The sequence below is a fragment of the Megalobrama amblycephala genome, linkage group LG14, assembly GCF_018812025.1.
Source record: "Megalobrama amblycephala isolate DHTTF-2021 linkage group LG14, ASM1881202v1, whole genome shotgun sequence".
Taxonomy (NCBI): domain Eukaryota; kingdom Metazoa; phylum Chordata; class Actinopteri; order Cypriniformes; family Xenocyprididae; genus Megalobrama; species Megalobrama amblycephala.
This window is the reverse complement of record NC_063057.1, coordinates 16,970,028-16,991,062: the sequence shown is the minus strand read 5'-3', so window position 1 is coordinate 16,991,062 and position 21,035 is coordinate 16,970,028. Positions and strand designations below refer to the sequence as shown.

Sequence of the window (21,035 nt, the reverse complement as noted above, 5' to 3'; positions counted from 1 at the left end):
CCACAGGACATGGTTCCTTAGTCTGCTTGTCTTCAGCAAACTGCTTGTGGGCTTTCTTGTGCATCATCTTTAGAAGAGGATTCCTTCTGGGACGACAGCGATGCAGACCAATTTGATGCAGTGTGCGGCGTATGGTCTGAGCACTGACAGGCTGACCCACCCCTTCAACCTCTGCAGCAATGCTGGCACTCATATGTCTATTTCCCAAACACAACCTCTGGATATGACCCTGAGCACGTGCACTCAACTTCTTTGGTTGACCATGGCGAGGCCTGTTCAGAGAGGAACCTGTCCTGTTAAACCGCTGTATGGTCTTGGCCAGCGTGCTGCAGCTCAGTTTCAGGGTCTTGGCAATCTTCTTATAGCCTACGCCCTCTTTATGTAGAGCAACTATTCTTTTTTTCAGATCCTCAGAGAGTTCTTTGCCATGAGGTGCCATGTTGAACTTCCAGTGACCATTATGAGAGAGTGAGAGCGATAACACCAAATTTAACGCACCTGCTCCCCATTCACACCTGAGACCTTGTAACACTAACTAGTCACATGACACCGGGGAGAGAAAATGGCTAATTGGGCCAAATTTCGACATTTTCACTTAGGGGTGTACTCACTTTTGTGGCCAGCGGTTTAGACATTAATGACTGTGTGTTGAGTTATTTTGAGTGGACAGCAAATTTACACTGTTATACAAGCTTTACACTCACTACTTTACATTGTAGCAAAGTGTTATTTCTTCAGTGTTGTCACATGAAAAGATATAATAAAATATTTACAAAAATGGGTGTACTCACATTTTTGGGTGGTGTATATATATATATATATATATGGGTCAATATCACCATAAATGTATTTTTAGGGCTTTTTAAAGTTAATATAGAAATATGTGAATTGTTTTAGACACACTAAATCAAATAATGTTTTATATATATATATATATATATATATATATATATATGGTCTGTTTTATTTGGTGTTTACTTGAAAACACAGCTCTAGACTGCATTCAGATGGTCTTAATAATAATGACAATGACTTATAACATCTTTTGTTCATGTTTGTATCTTGTGGAAGAAGAACAAGATACACAAATAAATATTTAATCTGACTCAGCATCATTAAAATACACACTAGAACAAACAAAACATTCTTAGCTTGTATTTAACCCATTTTTCCAAACCTGTGTTGAGTTATTTAGACACATAAGGCCAAATAAATGAAGCTAATTGAACTTGCATGCAAACTTTCCAAACCGTTACATTTCTATTAAAGCTGACCCTTCGACCTCTCTGTTAGGCACGGGACATGAGGGCAGTCTGAAAATGGTGGGGCTTCCAATTGTCAGCAACAAAAGGTGTTCCCAAAGCCACAAAGGTATTTTGCCCATCACAGAGACCAAAATCTGTGCCGGAGGCAAGAGAGACCAGGGTGTTTGTGAGGTACGAGTCAGATCAAGGTCTTTGAGGAGTTTCGTTGGTGTTTATTCTATGATTGTGACCTATATTCTTCTCCATTCACCTCTTACAGAAAGACTACGGTGGCCCATTGGTGTGCCAGGAAGGAGAAAGCAAGGTCATAGTGGGCGTAAGCATCAACGGCCGTGGGTGTGCCGTCGCCAGGCGTCCTGCTGTCTTTGTCAACGTGGCCTTCTACTCTGAATGGATCCGCAAAGTCTTCAAATACTATTCGGACATGGAAATAAGTTACTAGACTGTTATATTTTCCAATGTGGTGAAAATATACTCATGGCGCGTTATGGTTTTTGGTATCTACAACATGAAGACCACTGTTGCTGTACGATTGGCGTAGAAACAACTTGTTTCTAAAACCAACCAGAGTTTTTTTTTTTTTAGATTAAATTAAAACCACTGGTACAGAAAAGGTGCAAGACAAGAATATCTGATCTTCTCACAAAGAAACTGCAACAATCAGATGTCAGACGTGATTTTTTCAAAACCAACAAATAAAGGAAATGACAGAAGATTCTTGTGGCTGGTGAGTTGAATCTCAAAAATCAAGGACAGATGGATACATGAGGAAAGAAAAGCAATTAAAAGAAACTGTGGTGTTCATCCATATGAACATATTTGTCACAAACCAGAGCAGATGTTTTTCGAAATGTCATTCCCTGGAGATACTTGAAGATGGCAATAACCCGACATTTTCAGACAGGTTGGAGCTTTTGTTTTCACTGGGGTGCATTTTTCCAGGTGTTATCACTTGCTCACAGCTGAATTTTCTTCAATGTGCATCATTTTAAAGGCATTTCAGGTGCAACTTAGGAGGACGAAATTCTGTAACACTGTTTCCAAAACACCAACATCAACCCCTTCACAAATCAGATTTGGAGCGTCAGTCAGCACCGCGGCCAGTATACACGCCCAAATGGGATGTTATCACACATTTCCAAAAGGGTTCAGTGACTTTCTAATGTTTCGCACCTTGCCTTACTCCAGTTTGGAGCGTTCTGTGGCCCCTTTGGGGCTGTTTTGTGTACTGCACTCCAGAGAGTGTGCGAATGTCACTCTGTGCATCCGTAGGTCTTATAGATCTGAAATTACAAACATCTGAAAGTCTTTCCTTTCACATGGTGTAATATATCTGTCGAAATTTTATATGCAGTTTGCGAAGTATTTATTTATGTCTTTTATAGATGGACTGAAGTCATGGCATTTCATCCTCCTGAAGTGTTTATTGTGTTTAATCTGGCGTGTAGATTTGAAACATAACATTTGTAAACAAAACAAAAGTACGATATGTCTTTAAAGGAAAATATTGGGTCAAAACGTTTTGACTCAAAGACGGCTCCCCGAAGGTTTATACGCCGCGCATGTGTGCGTCCTCTATGTGGAGGGTCTTTTAAGTCTAAATTTAGCCAAGAGTGCAAAGATACTTAATCAAACTGCAGTGCTGAATAGAGCAACGCAGTCGAGAACAGGCAGGGTAACTGTTTAAACTAATGTTTATCATGGTTTTAATACGAAAATGTGTTTTATTGTAAATATTATGCTCGCTATGTATATAAGGTGCCTGTATTTTGACATTTTATCAATTTTCACACTTGTTTTGTATTGTACACATCGGTTTTGTGATTTCCTCTTTGCGCTGCTGCCATCAGTGGTCTTAATATTGAATATCTAGGCTGCTGTTGTTTTTAACACTATTTTTATGACTGTTTTATATTTCCAACTTTTAAAATGTAAGTAAATATACATGTGAACTTTTTTATTTTTTATTTGTACATAATTAAAACTTTTTAAAAAGTTATTTTTGGTCATTTGTAATATTTCAGTTCCTATTAAACAGTGTTTTGTTCAATGAAATAGATACAAAATAGATACAAAAATGACAAAAGCAAAATTTCTAAAATAAAACTGAAAACTATTTTTTTTTTTTTTTAAATATTAATAAATACTATAATAGTACATAAATAATACTAAATAGCACCGCTATTAAATGAAAAATTGCTGATCATTAATATGCTAATGTATTGTTTCTTGCTCTGCTGCTGTGAGACTCACGGCCTGATGGTTTCCATTCACTCAGGTCTGATGTTTCAACCCATCGAATGTGTGTGTCGGTTCACTTTCAGCAGGTTGTGTGTTCGGGCGACCCGTAGCTGATGAATACAACCCCCTCTTATGGGCGACAGAAAAGGACGTGTGAGAAGAAAGGTCACGCAGACCAAAGCCAATAGTTTCCTGTTTCCTCCAGGGCACTTGAATCAGCAGGGGTCAAAGGTCAGGGTTCAAACTGTTGAAAAGTGAACTGAATTTATAAAGCAGTTACTTCAGTCAAACGGGAGCAGGCAGACAGTATGTTGAAGCAATCATGGATGAGAGTCAGGAGAGCTCTCATGAATAAGCCATTTCAGCTCCAGCTCCATGATGGATTTTTGTCGCCATGTGAGGTTAAACTAATACACTTGATTCAATTAATCCAGCGGCGGCTGATTATTGTTGAATCAGATGTGTTAGTTCAAGGCTGGAACAAATTATGCCTTCGTGGGGTCCCAGAGGACAAGAGTTGAAAGCTGGAACAGACACGAGACGTCTGATCTTCTATAGGACTCCGATGTACAGTAAAACACAGAGGTTTTGTGTTTAAATCAAGAGAAAACCACATTTCCACCCGAAACTCTCTCTGAGAGTAATCATTTGAAGTCATTTTTCTGCTCGAGTGCTTTGTTAACTGCTCGTATAATGGCTCTCTTCAATTTTTTATTTATTTTTGAGCATCTTGTTCATACAGAGTGGTGCGTATTTTCTTTGTAGACTTTCCTACTGCATGTACATAGAAAGGGTTTGTGTGTTTGATCTTTCTAATGTTGGAAATAAACACTAACAGTTTTAGATTAATGGCATTTATATTAGAAATAAGCCTGTGAGATTGACCTCTGCGTGATTGTCAGCGTAGCCCAGACTCCCTGTTAGCTCTCGAAGCATTCTGGTGCGTGTCCAAGTGTTGATCTTGTTCACTCACCGTGTAGAAGTATGTGAGTCCAGTCCAAAACTCACAGGAGAGATTTCTTACCAGATGAACCTGCGCTGACAGAGGTGCTCTGAGAGAGAGAGAGAGAGAGAGAGAGAGAGAGAGACCGTGCATACTATACACTGATCAGCCACAACATTAAAACCACCTGACTAACATCGTGTAGGTCCCCCTCAGGCTGCTAAAACAGCTCTGATGTGTCAAGGCATGGACTCCACAAGACCTCTGAATGTGACCTGTTGTATCTGACACCAAGACATTAGCAGAAGATTCTTCAAGTCCTGCAAGTTGCCTCCATGGATTGGATTTGTTGGTCCAGCACAGCCCATAGATCTGCTCAATAGGATGCACTGTGCATTCTGACACCTTCCTATCATGTGCCACCTCAAGTTTTTCAGCAATTTGAGCTACAGTAGTTGTTCTGTGTGATAGGACCAGACAGGCTAGCCTCCGCCCCCATGTGCATCAATGAGGTTTGGGTGCCTGTGACCCTCACTCCGGTTCATCGGTTGTCCTTCCTTGCTCCATTTTTGGTATGGGTACCTACCACAGCACACCAGTAACACCCAACAAGACTTGCCAGTTTGGAGATCCTCTGACCCAGTTGTTTAGCCATTTCTATTTGTCTCTATGTCTACAACGTAAACAGCGTAGGAGAATAACAGGGAAGAGGTAAAATTGTTTTGTTTTTGCGCACAAAAAGTATTCTCGTCGCCTCATAACATTAAAGGGTTAGTTCACCCAAAAATGAAAATAATGTAATTTATTACTCACCCTCATGTCGTTCCACACACGTAAGACGTATTCATCTTCGGAACACAAATTAAGATATTTTTGATGAAATCCGATGGCTCAGTGAGGCCTGCGTTGCCAACAATAGTACTTCCTCTCAAGTTCCGTAAAGGTACTAAAGACATATTTAAATCCGTTCATGTGACTACAGTGGTTCTACCTTAATATTATAAAGCGTCAAGAATATTCTTTGTGCGCCAAAAAAACAAAAATAATGACTTTTTAACAATATCTAGTGATGGGCGATTTCAAAACACTGCTTCATGAAGCTGCGGAGCTTTACGAATCGAATGAGTGGTTCAGAGCGCCAAAGTCACGTGATTTCAGCAGTTTGGTGGTTTGATAGGAGATCCGAATCACTGATTCGACACAAAAGATTCGTAACGCTCCGAAGCAGTGTTTTGAAATAAGGCATCACTAGATATTGTTAAAAAGTCATTATTTTGGGGTTTTTTTTGGTGCACAAAAATATTCTCGTCACTTTATAATATTAAGGTAGAACCACTGTACTCACATGAACTATTTTGAATATGTTTTTAGTACCTTTATGGATCTTGAGAGAGGAAGTACCACTGCTGGCGATGCAGGCCTCACTGAGCCATCAGATTTCATCAAAAATATCTTAATTTGTGTTCCAAAGATGAACAAAGGTCTTACGGGTGTGGAACGACATGAGGGTGAGTAATAAATTACATTATTTTCATTATTGGGAGAACTAACCCTTTAATATCTTTTGTTTTGCTTCTTATTTTTGGACAATAAGTGAAAAAGGACTAACTAAAAACTCAAGAAGTTTTGTTTTTGCATTGTAGGGTTATCTCTTTATTATTTATTCCCAATGATTTGACAGACAGACAATCTTTAGGCAGTCAGACAGTCTTTTAGTTTCCAGTCCATTTCATTTTCAAAGCACCTCACCATTTCCTTTTGTTTTTCAGTTGAAACAAAATCAAAATATCAAAAACATAATTGTTTTTTATTTTTTATTATTAGGCTTGTTCATGAAGCAAGAAACAAATCTAATATTGTCTATAAAAACAGCGCATTCCACACCAAATGCCACTTTTTCTTTCCTTTGCTGCCCTCTACTGTCCACAACATCAACGTTCTATTTTGGAATTCAAAACATTGAAACATTCTGTCCAATCAGAGATTGATGAGAAGTCCACTGTGAGCGATTAGCCATTAAGATACTTTCATCTGTGTTCAAGGAAACCAATCTGTAATCTGATTCCATGTTGCCATGTTGGTGACATGATGGCATCCAACTCTCTGTGCAGTCCAATGGACATGTGGACATTGCATTTGAGCTCAAATGAGCCAATGGTAATGTGTTATTGTCTCGGTGATGGGACAATGGAAAAGTGGTTTGTGTGTGATGAGCCAAGTAACCGTCCAATGAGCTGCCAGAGGTCGCTGACAGAGAAATCAAAGCATTTCTTCTTCTCAGAAACCCGGGACTGGTTACACCTGAGAAAGAGATATCATTTATAAATGCAGACTAAGCAATTCTACAATGAAAACAAGACATCAGCACTCACCCAGAGATCTACAATCACTATGGTCTTCCTTTCGCTCCCTCCTCATCTTCGCTCTGCGATTGGAGAACCAAACCTTCAGATGGAAGATCAAGATCAGGTCAAACATCTAACACAAGCCCCTTTAAATATATGTTTGCCAACTCAGAAAACCTCTTTTTCATTTGTTATTTGAAACTTTAAATGTGAATTGCCTTTATAGTGTCTTGTGGAAGGTTTGTCTCCTCAGATAGCTTTTCTCTAGTCAGCAGATCTGGATAAAGCCCACGGATGAACTCTGAATGGCCAGAAATCAGAAGGAGAGATGTAGCAATGTCAGTATAATAGCACACAGATGACTTTGAGAAACTTAAGTGACTGAAAGTGAATCACCTTTCTCTAACCTCTCACTCTGATCTGGTGTGAAAGCTGTTCTGCTGCGATGAGAGGTGCCTCGCAGGTTTGTGTCCGTTTGTTGCTGAATTGTCTGAGCTGTTGTGTGTAAACTCCTCTGTTCATCCACTTGTGGGTGAACAGGAGAAGATTAGTAGACATATTTGATTCAAGACCAAGTAGGATGAATGCATTTAGATGGGACACTTAAAGGGTTAGTTCACCCAAATGCTGTCATTAATTACTCACCCTCATGTCATTCCAAACTCATAAGACCTTTGTTCATCTTCGGAACATAAATTAAGATTACCTCTTTCAAGGCCCAGAAAGGTAATAAAGACATTGTCAAAATAGTCCATGTGACTAACCTTAATGTTATGGAGCGATGAGAATGCTTTTTGGCATCGTTCAGACTTTCAGTCCAAATCCTATTTTTGGGCATATCCGATTGTAATCCGATCAGATTTAGCAAGTGTGAACTGCAAAAACAGGGTCAGAGAGCTCTCGGATTTCATCAAAAATATCTTAATTTGTGTTCCGAAGATGAACAAAGGTCTTATGAGTTTGGAACGACATGAGGGTGAGTAATAAATGACAGAATTTTTTTTAACCATTTAAACATCTTTATCATTATGAGCATATATTCTTCTATTAGTAAACATAAGCAAGTTAAACTGTACAGTATAAGTAAAACAATGAAGCCTTTTTTTTATATGTGATCATCCTAAAAAAGTAGCACCTGGAAAATTGAGGTTTATATATATATATATATATATATATATATATATATATATATATATATATATATATATATATACAGTACAGTCCAAAAGTTTGGAACCACCAAGATTTTTAATGTTTTTAAAAGAAGTTTCGTCTGCTCACCAAGGCTACATTTATTTAATTAAAAATACAGTAAAAAACAGTAATATTGTGAAATATTATTACAATTTAAAATAACTGTTTTCTATTTGAATATATTTCACAAAGTAATTTATTCCTGTGATGGCAAAGCTGAATTTTCAGCATCGTTACTCCAGTCTTCAGTGTCACATGATCCTTCAGAAATCATTCTAATATGCTGATCTGCTGCTCAAGAAACATTTATGATTATTTTCAATGTTGAAAACAGTTGTGTACTTTTTTTTTTCAGGATTCCTTGATGAATAGAAAGTTCAAAAGAACAGCATTTATCTGAAATACAAAGCTTCTGTAGCATTATACACTACCGTTCAAAAGTTTGGGGTCAGTAAGAATTATTTTTTATTTTTTTTGAAAAGAAATTAAAGAAATGAATACTTTTATTCAGCAAGGATGCATTAAATCAATCAAAAGTGGCAGTAAAGACATTTATAATGTTACAAAAGATTAGATTTCAGATAAACACTGTTCTTTTGAACTTTCTATTCATCAAATAATCCTGAAAAAAAATATTGTACACAAATATTTTGTACAATTGTACACATTAAATGTTTCTTGAGCAGCAGATCAGCATATTAGAATGATTTCTGAAGGATCATGTGACACTGAAGACTGGAGTAATGATGCTGAAAATTCAGCTTTGCCATCACAGGAATAAATTACTTTGTGAAATATATTCAAATAGAAAACAGTTATTTTAAATTGTAATAATATTTCACAATATTACTGTTTTTTACTGTATTTTTAATTAAATAAATGTAGCCTTGGTGAGTAGACGAAACTTCTTTTAAAAACATTAAAAATCTTAGTGGTTCCAAACTTTTGGACTGTACTGTATATATATATATACTAAAAGTTTGGTGTCAGTATGTTTTTTTAAAGAAATTATTACTTTTATTCTGAAAGAATGCATAAATTGATGAAAAATTGCAGTAAAGACATTTATAATGTTATAAAAGATTTCAAAAGATAAATGTTGCATGTTCTTTTAAACTTTCTATTCATCAAAGAATCCTGAAAAAGAAAATCTAGCATAGTTTCCATAAAATATTTAGACAGCACCATTGTTTTCAATATTGAAAATAATAATCAATTTAGTAAATCAGCATATTAGAATGATTTCTGAAGGATCGTGTGTCACTGAAGACTGGAGGAATGGCTACCAAAAATTCAGCTTTATAAATTACATTTAAAAATATATTAAAATAGAAAACAGTTATATTTTAATGATATTATATTTTATTACAGCATTTTTTTAATCAAATAAATGCTGCCTTGCTGAGCTTAAGAGACTTCTTATAAAAACATTTTAAAAAAATCAACGACTCCAAACTGTTTGAATGATGATATAATATCAAAACACAGAAATCAGTTACAGGTTAAAATGACATTGTGCCATTTGGAACAACACTGACAATCAGATGACATTTTAAAATAACTTATCAGAACATGTCCCGCTTCACCTGTATTCACCCTGTATTTGAATTTTAAATGAAATAGATTACCTGTGTAAATGTGTTTGACACTTGGATATGCACTGCCCATCATGTCCACATCTAGATGAATCTTCTTAAGAATCCGATTTATGGATGAAACCTGATGACATCATTGATACAATTTTTTTTCTCCCTGATCAATAATGATGAAAATGTTCAATAGCTTTTTGTAAGTGAGTTTAAATGAATGGTTCACCCAAAAATGGAGATTGTGCTGTCATTTACTTACCCTCATGTCGAAGAAAGAAAGTCATACAGGTTTAGAACAACATGAGGTAAGTAAATGATGACAAAATTTTAAATTTTAGTGTGAACTATCCCTTTATTTTCAGGGTAGACTCTAGAATGCTGGTTCTTTAAAAAAAACGTTCACTGAAAGGTTCTTTGGGGAACCAAAAAAGGTTCTTCCATATGGCATCACTGCGAAAATCCCTTTTTTGGAATGTTTATTTTTAAAGAGAGTGGGTGTCTATGCTGAAATTGGCTTTCAAAACTACACCAGCTTTAAGGAAAATCTGTATAAATGTTTTAACTCACACTAGGGACTTTATCTCCTCTGCAGACTGGATCCGTCGCCAGTTTTTGTCGGATCTCCCAGGCGAACAGTGTGGGGTTCTGCCGCTTGTGCTGCGCTATGATGGAGATGACGTCAGGAGTCAGGAGTCTGGGTCTGCTGCCTCCCGTTGCTTTAGGACCAATGACCCCTGTGCGTTGAAACCTGCCCAAAATCTTACTAACGCAGCCGTTGGAGACCTGACAGAGCACACGGTTACTCCAACATGTAGATATTCACATAAACACATGGTGAAACTGAGAATTTTACTCAATAGGCTATACCTTCAGTATTCTGGAGATCTCACACGGTCTCACGCCCTCGGTCGCGAGCTCAACCATCAATCTCCGTTTACAGACGGGCAGAGGACGGCCGTTCAGAAACACACCGCCCAGCTGATTCACACTCCCTTCTTCTCCTGACACATATATCCATAAGATAAAGCTACAGTATAGCTACTGGGAGGTTTGCGCATTTACGATACACTGGAATTTCTTTCATAATCAGCTGAACAACTTGAAAAGAATAGTGTTAAAGTTTAGGTAAATTTAGTTCGGTTTTAACTCAATTTCTTTATTCGTAAAAGTCACTCAAAGTGGTGGAAAAAGTTGAATGAACAACAGGTTATAACTTTAGCACTACTGATTTTACTTATAAAAATAAATGCAGGTTGAAAATCGTTGGAAGTATTGTAACGATTAAATGCCGACCTTCATTTTCCAGAACGGAATTTGTGCTGCACATCCCAATGGGCACCTGGTAGACTTGTAAAAAAAAAAAAATCATAAAAATTATATTTTAGTAAACATTTAATGCATTAAATTAACCTGAAATCTAATGCGAGAAGAAATACACTTTATGAATGAGTGAAAGCCAGATAACCATTTTCTTACAGCGAAGATGGTCTTTTTCTGCGTCCATGCGCGTGGACCCCTCTCACAACACCCCCACGCGCGACTTTTTATATATAGCAAACCTGGTGCCCTTATCAAGATGACGTACTGTGCACATACGAAAAAAAGTAAATAGACTCTCGATGATGACAATGCAGTCACCAGTGTTCACAACGTAGAAGAAGAAGAAGACGAAAATATAGCCTAATTTTACGGACATTTCCGTTAACCCTAAAGCACAATGCAGTGCGAAATTCAAGGTAGGCCTAAAACGCCTGTGGAAAAAAAATCAATACGGAAAATTCCTTCATATTAATACAGTAGCCTACTTTGTGCCCTATTTTTTACACCCAAAGAAAATGTGATGGTACCCTTTAAAAAGGTTCTAATATGAACCATTTAGGTACTAATATGTACACTTTTAGTACCAACACGTACTAATATGCACTCTTTAGATACAAAGATATACCTTTTGAAAGGGTACCGCCACAGTGACAGCTTTTCTACCCTTGTTTCTGGGAGTGAAGGGCTGCAACACAGTTTTTGTATTGTTTAGAGTTAGACTGCAGCTAGTTTTAGCGAGTATTTCCACCATTCACTGACGCTAAAGGTGTTGTTTGGCGAAATATTCGTCCATTCACCTCAATGATGTTCGCGCGCTTTCCATTCCATGCTGAATTTGCTTATTAGTTATTACTAAAGTCTTAGAATAATAAAGTTTTGTCCCCAAGACGAAACTCGACAGATTACGCCCCGAAAACATTTCTTAAAAAATAATTAATTAAAATAAAAAACAGTCGTCCTAAAAATATCACTGTGTAACTGTGAGCACGTTCCCTGCGCACATTTGAGGGCACGAATATTTAGAGAAAGGTAGCCTATAGGATTGTTTTTACTTAGAAGATGTATATGTTCATTAAGCTAAACCTCGCTTGCATAAAAACAAATGCTTAATGAGTTTGACGGATCGCCTTTGCTGAGCGAATATAGAGCAGCAAGTGTGTGAAGTGTCTGATTTCAGCACCACCCGGCGCTGAACTGGTCCCCTGATGTTCTAAATGAGCGAATGAAAGTAGTGGTCGCCCACATATGAAAGTAGCCAGATTCCAAACGATAATTCTGAAATGTTATACTCATTTATGAGCCCACAAGCCCTATTCTACTTCTGCGATTCTCAAACGACTGGAGATTGAGGCTCTCCGGCTGTCACGTGACTGGCGCATCTTTCATCCTTCCACGCGACGACTGTAGCTACATGTTAATCAGATTTAGTTCTTTTAAAGCAAACATTTGAAAACCTGCTCCAAAGACGACTGCCATATGGTAAAGTGCTTTTGATAAATCATAAATCCATCATGGAGCCCCTTTTATTACATTTTCTTTCAAGCATGAACAAATAGAGTCCGAGGGGCAAATGTGAACCAATTGTGGTTTTATTTATAAAAATAGAGAGTTGAAAACCCTCCCAGATGTCCCTTGTCTGGCCAGCAGATAAAATGTGTTGTAAACGTTTCAAAGGAAATATTTGGAGAGCAAATATTAGCGAGAGAGTATCCACACAAGCCTCATCTTTGGTCCTGCTCAATGACTAATTGGGCATCATTAGGTAAATCCACACAGATCGAAGATTGTGGAAATAAGGTTGGATTTTAAAATGCCATATGGTGCAAATTACATATTAACCACCCCTTACAGCATAATAATATCTGCAGGACTGGACGATGCACATATAAACGCGACGACCGGTTTGAACGCCAACATCTCCTTGCCAACGAGATGAAAAGACAAATAATATATTTATTTATTACTTCAGAGAGCTTTACGTTCTTTTTTGCTCTTTAAATTAAACGAAAATAGATCATTAAATGAGTTAATGCTTTAAAAATGACATAAAAAAGGACGAACCCCTCTCTGTGCGCAAATCTGTCTGGCACTTTGGGAATGTTTACAATTCGAACACTTAAATCAATACGATTTTGATATATTTGCGGATCTTGTGCCATCAGAAATCACGAAAGCCACCAAAATGATTCCTCCTTCCATGTTTTGCTCTGAATTATAACACCTAAACTCTGATACTGCACCCGCGTAAATGTGTACACGGAGCTCTCCAAACGCGCACACGTGTGGCCCACAGTTATGCACTATTCAAATATCCATTTAAACACTGCGATGCAGCTTTAAAATGAAGAAAACACGACAAGTTAAGGAAACAATGGCATATTTTTTAGTTTTTACTGTTTGCACCAAAGCTCATGGTATAAATGAGAAAGTGCACGTCTGTGCCAATGCAAGAATCCAGGTAAATATCAAATCTTTTACATTTCCTCCCCAAATTTGTAACTGAATTACATGTCCAAAAAGCTAAACACCATCCTATCGTATTTAAGGCTCTTGCTACATGTACCCAACATTGTTAGAGCTCAGTGAGACAGCATGGGAACAGATCTTTTAATTTCTTACACAGTAACTTGTGTTTGCCAATCACAGCAGTGATGATATCATGAGCCTATTCTTTCTTAATGGTTAGGCTTATGTGAAGGGAAGCATGTTTCAGGTTTAGCGTTTGTCCTGATCCGAATATTTTGAATCAACAATGATCGATAAATGTTTTAATAATTCCCTTTGACGCATTAAGAGATGCAACTGGTCCTTTTAATTAATCAAGTAAATTAATGGGACAATCAAGAGGGTGAATTATTGTATGGTTGTGGGCGTGAGTGAATATATGTCCAATCTGCGTTCTCTTTCATATGACCACGTTTATGATTTTTGTATCAGATCAAAATAACATGGGTTCAGTGTACAGCATGTATATTTATATTTGTTCCAGCAGAAGAACGATTTTAATGCATCTAGCTGCTTCTATTTTAACATACGTTTAAAATTATCTGCTTAATCAATTGAAAACAACAGAGTGTCAAGTGAGTCGCACACATAGCCTACTTCATTCTAAAAAAACGGAGAAGCGTAATATTGAATTATGAGTCAAGGCAATACTTAATATTTGTCAAATAGTGTCATCTAGTGGTCAGTAAGCTCCTCTGCAGCATTCTTGTCTAGATTAATTGATCTCTTATATCAACATGTAGTCTTTTCATTAATGTCAGACTATGAATGCCATATTTTGACAGCCATTGTGCATGCACTATGAAACCCATCGAATTACTAAGAAACTTCAAATCATAGCCTATTTAGTGACGTGCTTTCGGCAGTTTCGGCATCACCACGACTTATTCACCAAGTATGGATTGTAGGCGACACTCTCTATAATCAATTAAAAAATGCAGGTATTATGCGGGAAGGTCGTAGATTAAATTACACAATAACAAATCTTATGTATTTTTGTTTTCTCACATATTTTAGGGATTAACAGTAATTCATTTTTTTTTTTTTTTAATACGGATAGTCTGTATTATAATAAAGCATTTTCGTTTTAAGGCTCTTGTTAATAGTGCGTATATTGTGAAAATATTTATTTTTATTCAACAATTTCAATTTACAAACTCAAGTAGGGAACATTAAATTACATATGAAAATATAACAAATAGACCTATACATGTGAGTAAGCAAAGACCACCTGCCTCCGTCCATGCTGCACACAGAAAAGCATAAATAAATAAATGTAGGCAAATAAATAAATAAATAAATTGTGTGAATAAATAAATTAAATAAATGAATGTATGTATAAATAAATGCATAAATGAAATAAATTGTGTGAATAAATAAATGAAATGAATGCTTAAATGAATGCATAAATTCATGAATGCATAAATAAATAAATAAACAAACAAATATATTGTGTGAATAAATAAATGAAATATATAAATGCATAAATAAATAAATAAATAAATGTGCATAAATAAATGCATAAATGCATGAATAAATAAATAAACAAATATATTGTGTGAATAAATAAATGAAATAAATGAATGCATAAATAAATGCATAAATTCATGAATAAATAAATAAATTGTGTGAATAAATAAATTAATGCATACATTATTGCATAAATAAATGCTTAAATTCATAAATGCATGAATAAATAAATAAATAAAGTTAGGACTATAATAAAAAAAAGGAAAAAGTAATAGTAGTTTATTCCTTTATTTGTTGAAATAAATGAATGTATAAATAAATGCATAAATAAATAAATTGTAAATAAATAAATTAAATAAATGCAAAAATAAATAAATATATTGTGTGAATAAATAAGTGAAATGAATGAATGAATAAACAAATAAATAAAGTTAGGTCTATAATAAATAAAGGAAAAAGTAATACAAAAATAATTTCAGGATTAAATTTAATTAAAATGAATTGTATGTATTTTATAAAGTAGTTTATTCCATTATTCTTTCTTTCTTTCTTTCTTTCTTATTTAAATCTCAAGTAATATATCTATAGTAGTTAGTGCTTACTCAGACTCATATGCGCCGATATAAAGAAAAGAAACTGTAACTAAGTAAAAAAGTAAATAAAAGTAAATAAATAAAAATAAAAACACATAAAAACTCCTAAACATTAAACGAGTGTGTGTTGTGAATGTGAACATGTGTACACGCTTTTTAAAAATCTGTGCTGACGTGTCGCACCTCCCCACTCACCGGATGTCATCACTCGTGTCTAACGTCACAAGCCAAATCGCCCCATTCAGAGCGCGAGTGTGACGCTGTGACCGAGGAAGTGCAACATTTCGACGTGTACATCCCCACGCTGTGCTTCCGGTTAAGCAAAGCGTGATCAGTCGAGCTCAGTCTCTCTTCCCTTTCTCGGCTCACAGTAGAGGCGTCTCATAGGACTCTCCCGGTTCCTTTACCTCTCTCTCTCTTCCCTCCCTAACGGAATACTCATCCAGCTCCGCGGACATGGCATCTGCAGTAACGGCACAAGTTCAGTCCAACCCAACTTCAGCTCCGCAGCTGCAGAGGGGAATAGTGAAGATGGTAGGAGAACACACGGGGCACAAGTGTTGGTCTGGGGGGGGCTGGCTAACTCACTAATGCTCACGGGAGAAGAAGTGACTGCAAAGACTTGAAAAGTTCAAATCTTTCATGTCAGGCATGCAGTATGCGGTCTGTTGGTTTTCCTCTAGTTCTCTTGAGTTTGGGCGAGTCTTTCAGTTGTTTCCATGATCAGCAGAGATTGAGAGAAGTTGAGCGGTCTTCAGCTGTGATCCAGATGGCCAGTTATGCAACATTATATTTAAAGTTTCCTTAAACATTTGATGTCTTCTACCAGTCGCTAAGTCTAAATATTTTGCAGCTACAGCTCAATATTTGCAGAGGCAGGTTTCATAACAAACTCTTGATAGTTTGTTAAACAGCTGTCTTGGATCAAAGCTGAGCTTTTTAAACAATTCTAGTGTTTATGTGAACGCAAAATCTAGCGCAAACTGCAGTTTGCGAAGATTTGTCGGTTGAATTTGATTATTAATTGGCGAGTTTAACGGAATTTTGACTCGTACTAGTGACTCGAAACTTTTCAATCGGTTCACCAAAAGATTCATTCACGGATTGGCATCGTTAAGCCAGTAGGTAACTCCACGTGAGTGTTTAGTGCGATACGAGAGAGCCTGTTGAATCATTCACTCGCTCAAACGATTCCTGAATTCCTTTAAACGCTTTTTTCAAATGACAACAAAGCAGCTCTGATATTTTTTCTATCATACATTCTCCAACTTACGGGGCTTGACTTTATTTTTTCCAAAATATAGATAAGAACATGTGTGAGAGACTTAATTGTGGTCAAAAGTAATTTTTACACATTCATAGCTCAGTTCGTTCACGAACTACGTTATATACTTCGTCAGTTTTTTAATGTATGAATCGAATGAATCGATTAAATGATTCGTTCAAAAACACCTATTCGCTCAAACACTGTCATAGTCGTAATCTGTAGTGAATGACATTCATGATTTAGAGTTGCTACACTTTTATTTGAACTTAAGTTCAAAGTTCATATATCTCCTGTTAATCTTACGTGTGTGTTGATCTTTTCGTGTGTGTTTGACGACATTTTCCGGCGCCAAGATTCGTTGAGTTTCGTGCGGGCGTTATAGACTCAATGAGCGGCCAGCTTCCTCAGGCCCACTGACTGACCAGGCAAGGCGCCGCAGTTTTGGACTGTTTACTTTGTCTGCTCTGGTGAATGAAGGAGAAGCAGATAGGAGAAACTGACACGTAGGTCTTTAGCCAACCAAGATTTGTCCATGGAGAAACCCACGACAACAACCTGAGGGAACCTAGAAGCATGAAATCAAACGTGCAAAGCCATTATTTAACCTAATTATCCATGAAATTAGCTTTTTTTGTTTTAATGTTTTCAGTTCTTATTATAACCTCTCTTTGGGAACATAAAACTGCCACAAAATGTATCCACCTTATCCATAGCTTCTATCAAAAACCATCATTACTACATTAAAACTATATTTAGGGCCTCTGTATTGAGTTCATGTTTTTGTAAACATTTAAAAAATGTTTTTGGTTTATGTCTTGTGTGTCATTTACCGCTTTTTGATGCTGATTTTACAGATACAATCCATTATTATTCAAATTAAGAATTTCAAATGATACTTTACATCAATATAATCCGTTCCCCAGGGCAAATATATGCATAGTTAATTTCACTTCACTTGGTTGAAATGGTTACCTTGATAAGTTATTGTATGTGAAGTGTCATGGCTTGTCTTGTGTAGCTTTGATTTAGTCTAAATATCAAATAACACTTTTAAAATGACTTCCAAGTCTTGCCCAACCCCTTGTTAAATCAGAGTGTATTTGGGAAATTCATGGATGGATATTTTCCGACCCTGACTGTGGTGACGGAGGCCTGTGTATCCGTTCATACAGTTAGTAATTAGGCAGGCGCTCTGCTCTCAGGGCCTCTCTAGAGGAAAAAAGGAACTCTTCTCTGTTTAGTCTCCACTTTCTTGATTTATTAGAGGTTTAATAAGATTAAGTAAAGCCCAGAGTACCACTGGGTTGCACAATCATCTTTGATGATAACAATCAGTGTTTGTGACATGTGGCTTTTAAGTTTAAATCAATGTGAACAGGACAATATCTTAGATTTTTTGGCAAGATGGAGGCTGATATCTCTATTGGCTATTTAAATGAGGACCAAAAATTTACATAGAATCAAAATACTCTTTAGTCAGTTAATGTAAAGGAGGAACGCTAGTGATCCGACATCTGATTGGATTGGACACTTTGAGATATCTGTAACTAACAACTGTTTCTCAAGGCAAAAAGTAAGCGTGATGAGGCTCGTAAACATCAGTGCTGTAAATGCCTCGCACATCTCAGAACAAGCGCTGATTCAAATGCTAATGTGAATACACAAGTGATCATTCTTTTTAAGTTGTATTTGTTTAGGCACTACTAAAGCTGAGGTGTCATGCTGTGATTAACACAGTAGTGATTGTTTTACTGATGTTATCTTTGTTTTGTGGGTGTAATGGTTGTGCAACTGTTGGCCACACACTAACAAGCATGTCCTAAAGGAATTGCGGCCTTGATCAGATCCCTCGGGTGTTCAGTGTTTGACTTGCGGATTGATTGTTTGTATCATGCACTGCCAATGAACAATTACAACTCTCATCATCATCGACATGTCCAGAATGATAAACTATTTATGAAACATTATATATGCACTCACATTGATTTATTTCCTCGCAGGTCTTGTCTGGTTGTGCTGTCATTGTTAGGGGTCAGCCACGAGGAGGTCCCCCTCCAGAACGGCAGATTAACTTGAGTAACATCCGAGCCGGAGCTCTGGCCCGTCGTGCAATTCAGGGCCAACCAGACACCAAGGACACACCAGATGAGGTAAACATCATCCCTGCACAGAGCTCCTCAGTCTGGCCCTTGAATATTTATTTGTTTTAACGTGTTGATTTATATTCATTTTCTTATTTTTTTTCACATAGTGAACAGTTTTTTTTTTTTAGTTTTTTTTTATATGTAGTGAACCAAATTATTTTTTTTCCAGTATGCTACTTTATTAGCTATGTTTTCTACACAAAATGTAATTTTTGTGAAAAAATCTGAATATTGCAAAAAACTTTATTATATTTGCAAATGAAACAGCATTTCCTTTAAGAGCACACACACACACAAAATATAATAAAAAAGTTAAAGCCACTGTGGCTCCTTTATTTTAATGACAAGATTTGCCATTTCAGTACGACCAGAGCAATTCAGTGCAGTATTGTTGGTTCCGCTGTTATCTATTTTAACATGCCATGTTTTTGTCCCGTGCTTTGGTTATCACTGTCAATCATTGCAATTTCGAGAGTGAATCCCGCATTTATATGTAGATGTCACTTCTGAAATTTTGCAGCATGTTAATTAGCAATTGTTCCTCTTAGCAGCATGAAAAGCCAAACTTTTACTCAATGGGTTATATATAGACTCGGAAGCATGCAACAACCGCTCCCTTTATAGTCACTAAAAAGCTGTCACTCATCTCAGTTCAATGCAATCTCACAAAGCTGACTGTGCTGCACAATGAATCTCTTACACCATATCTACACTTTGTTATAATGAGAGGATTCACTAACATGCAGAACTCAGCACTGAACAAAACTCTGGTGTCTTGAGCGGTGTGTGGATTCTGACTAAATCATCAAACACCTCTGATTTGATTGTAATGCAGTTGAAGACCCTTGATTTAGTAAATGTTTCACTACCGTTCAAAAGTTTGGGGTCAATAATAATAATTTTTTTTTTCAGCAAGGATGCATGATATTGACCAAAGGTGACACTAAAGACATTTGTTACAAATGATTTCTATTTTAAAGAAAGGCTGTTCTTTTAAACTGTTTTATTCATCAAACAGGGTTCCTATGTAGTTTGGAATTTGATTTAAATAATTTCTAGGTCTGGAAAAGTACGGAAAAAAGTATGGAAAAAAGACAGCAGAACATGGAAAAATATTTGCATTTCCAGACTATTGGCCTTATTTAGTTTTCTATAATAGAAAATTAAGAATTTAAAGGGTTAGTTCACCCAAAAATGAAAATTGTCATTAATGACTCACCCTCATGTCGTTCCAAACCTGTGAGACCTCCGTTCATCTTCTGAACACAGTTTAAGATATTTTAGATTTAGTCAGAGAGCTTTCTGTCCCTCCATTGAAAATGTATGTACGGTAGACTGTCCATGTCCAGAAAGGTAATAAAAACATCAAAGTAGTCCATGTGACATCAGTGGGTTAGTTAGAAGTTTTTGAAGCAGCGAAAATACATTTTGGTTCAAAAATAACAAAAACTACGACTTTATTCAGCATTGTCTTCTCTTCCAGAATCCTTTCCATTGAATTGATTCCATTGAATCCTTTCATCTGTCAGCGTTGGTAATGCACTTTTACGTCGCCGTGGTTGTTTTTGGCGATTAGGACATCCGTGACATGCACACTTACGCACCATTTTAAAAAATATAGCAATACCAAAATACAAACAATGTAGAATAGCTTGAATACAGCGTGCGTCTCCGTCAGACTGTAAATGAAGCTCGGGCGCACTAGATAACACGTCAGCAGCGTCTTACATCAGCAACGTCATTGTGGAGTCGTGAACCACACTCCGGAGCAGAAGGGGGCGGTAATGCACCAATAAGCCGGGTGCCAACCTGCGTAAAACAGGAAAGAAGAAGCGGAGTCGTGAACGCGGATTGACAACAGACCCGGAAGAGAATACAATGCTGAATAAAGTCGTAGTTTTTGTTATTTTTGGACCAAAATGTATTTTAGATGCTTCAAAAACTTCTAACTAACCTACTGATGTCACATGGACTACTTTGATGTTTTTATTACCTTTCTGGACATGAACAGTACACCGTACATACATTTTCAATGGAGGGACAGAAAGCTCTCGGACTAAATCTAAAATATCTTAAACTGTGTTCTGAAGATGAACGGAGGTCTTACGGGTTTGGAACGACATGAGGGTGAGTCATTAATGACAGAATTATCATTTTTG

At 36.7% G+C, this 21,035-nt stretch overlaps 3 protein-coding genes across 6 annotated transcripts in view; 2 read left to right on the top strand and 1 right to left on the bottom strand.

Moving 5' to 3' along the window:
* Positions 1 to 2,376, top strand: part of hgfa (hepatocyte growth factor a) — a 28,661-nt gene extending 26,285 nt beyond the window's left edge. For all 4 annotated transcript variants that reach the window (XM_048156171.1, XM_048156170.1, XM_048156173.1 and 1 more), the window contains exons 17-18: positions 1,294 to 1,436; positions 1,525 to 2,376. In XM_048156171.1, the coding sequence (XP_048012128.1) occupies positions 1,294 to 1,436; positions 1,525 to 1,707 (326 nt within the window). In that variant the 3' untranslated portion in view covers positions 1,708 to 2,376. The remainder of the gene's footprint in view (positions 1 to 1,293; positions 1,437 to 1,524) is intronic.
* A 3,595-nt stretch (positions 2,377 to 5,971) lies between these two features.
* pax4 (paired box 4) lies at positions 5,972 to 12,289 on the bottom strand. The gene is made up of 9 exons (XM_048157465.1): positions 11,054 to 12,289; positions 10,871 to 10,924; positions 10,445 to 10,578; positions 10,145 to 10,360; positions 9,617 to 9,707; positions 7,191 to 7,319; positions 7,013 to 7,095; positions 6,822 to 6,894; positions 5,972 to 6,750 (listed from the first exon to the last, which is right to left on the bottom strand). The coding sequence occupies exons 1-9, from the start codon at positions 11,079 to 11,081 to the stop codon at positions 6,401 to 6,403; spliced, it is 1,158 nt and encodes a 385-aa protein (XP_048013422.1). The 5' UTR covers positions 11,082 to 12,289; the 3' UTR covers positions 5,972 to 6,400.
* A 3,396-nt stretch (positions 12,290 to 15,685) lies between these two features.
* snd1 (staphylococcal nuclease and tudor domain containing 1) overlaps positions 15,686 to 21,035 on the top strand; it is a 184,031-nt gene continuing 178,681 nt past the window's right edge. Inside the window, exons 1-2 of the mRNA XM_048157179.1 lie at positions 15,686 to 15,999; positions 18,733 to 18,882. Coding sequence (XP_048013136.1) covers positions 15,922 to 15,999; positions 18,733 to 18,882 — 228 coding nt within the window. The 5' untranslated portion in view covers positions 15,686 to 15,921. The remainder of the gene's footprint in view (positions 16,000 to 18,732; positions 18,883 to 21,035) is intronic.

Bases quoted from the DNA above. Each gene is read 5' to 3' on its own strand.
- pax4 (XM_048157465.1), bottom strand. From the start codon at position 11,081: ATGGACGCAGAAAAAGACCATCTTCGCT. The intron at 9,708-10,144 runs GTGAGTTAAAAC...TGATGTCATCAG, and splicing joins GAGGAGATAAAGTCCCTAGT to GTTTCATCCATAAATCGGAT. The intron at 7,096-7,190 runs GTGATTCACTTT...CTGGCCATTCAG, and splicing joins GAGTGAGAGGTTAGAGAAAG to AGTTCATCCGTGGGCTTTAT.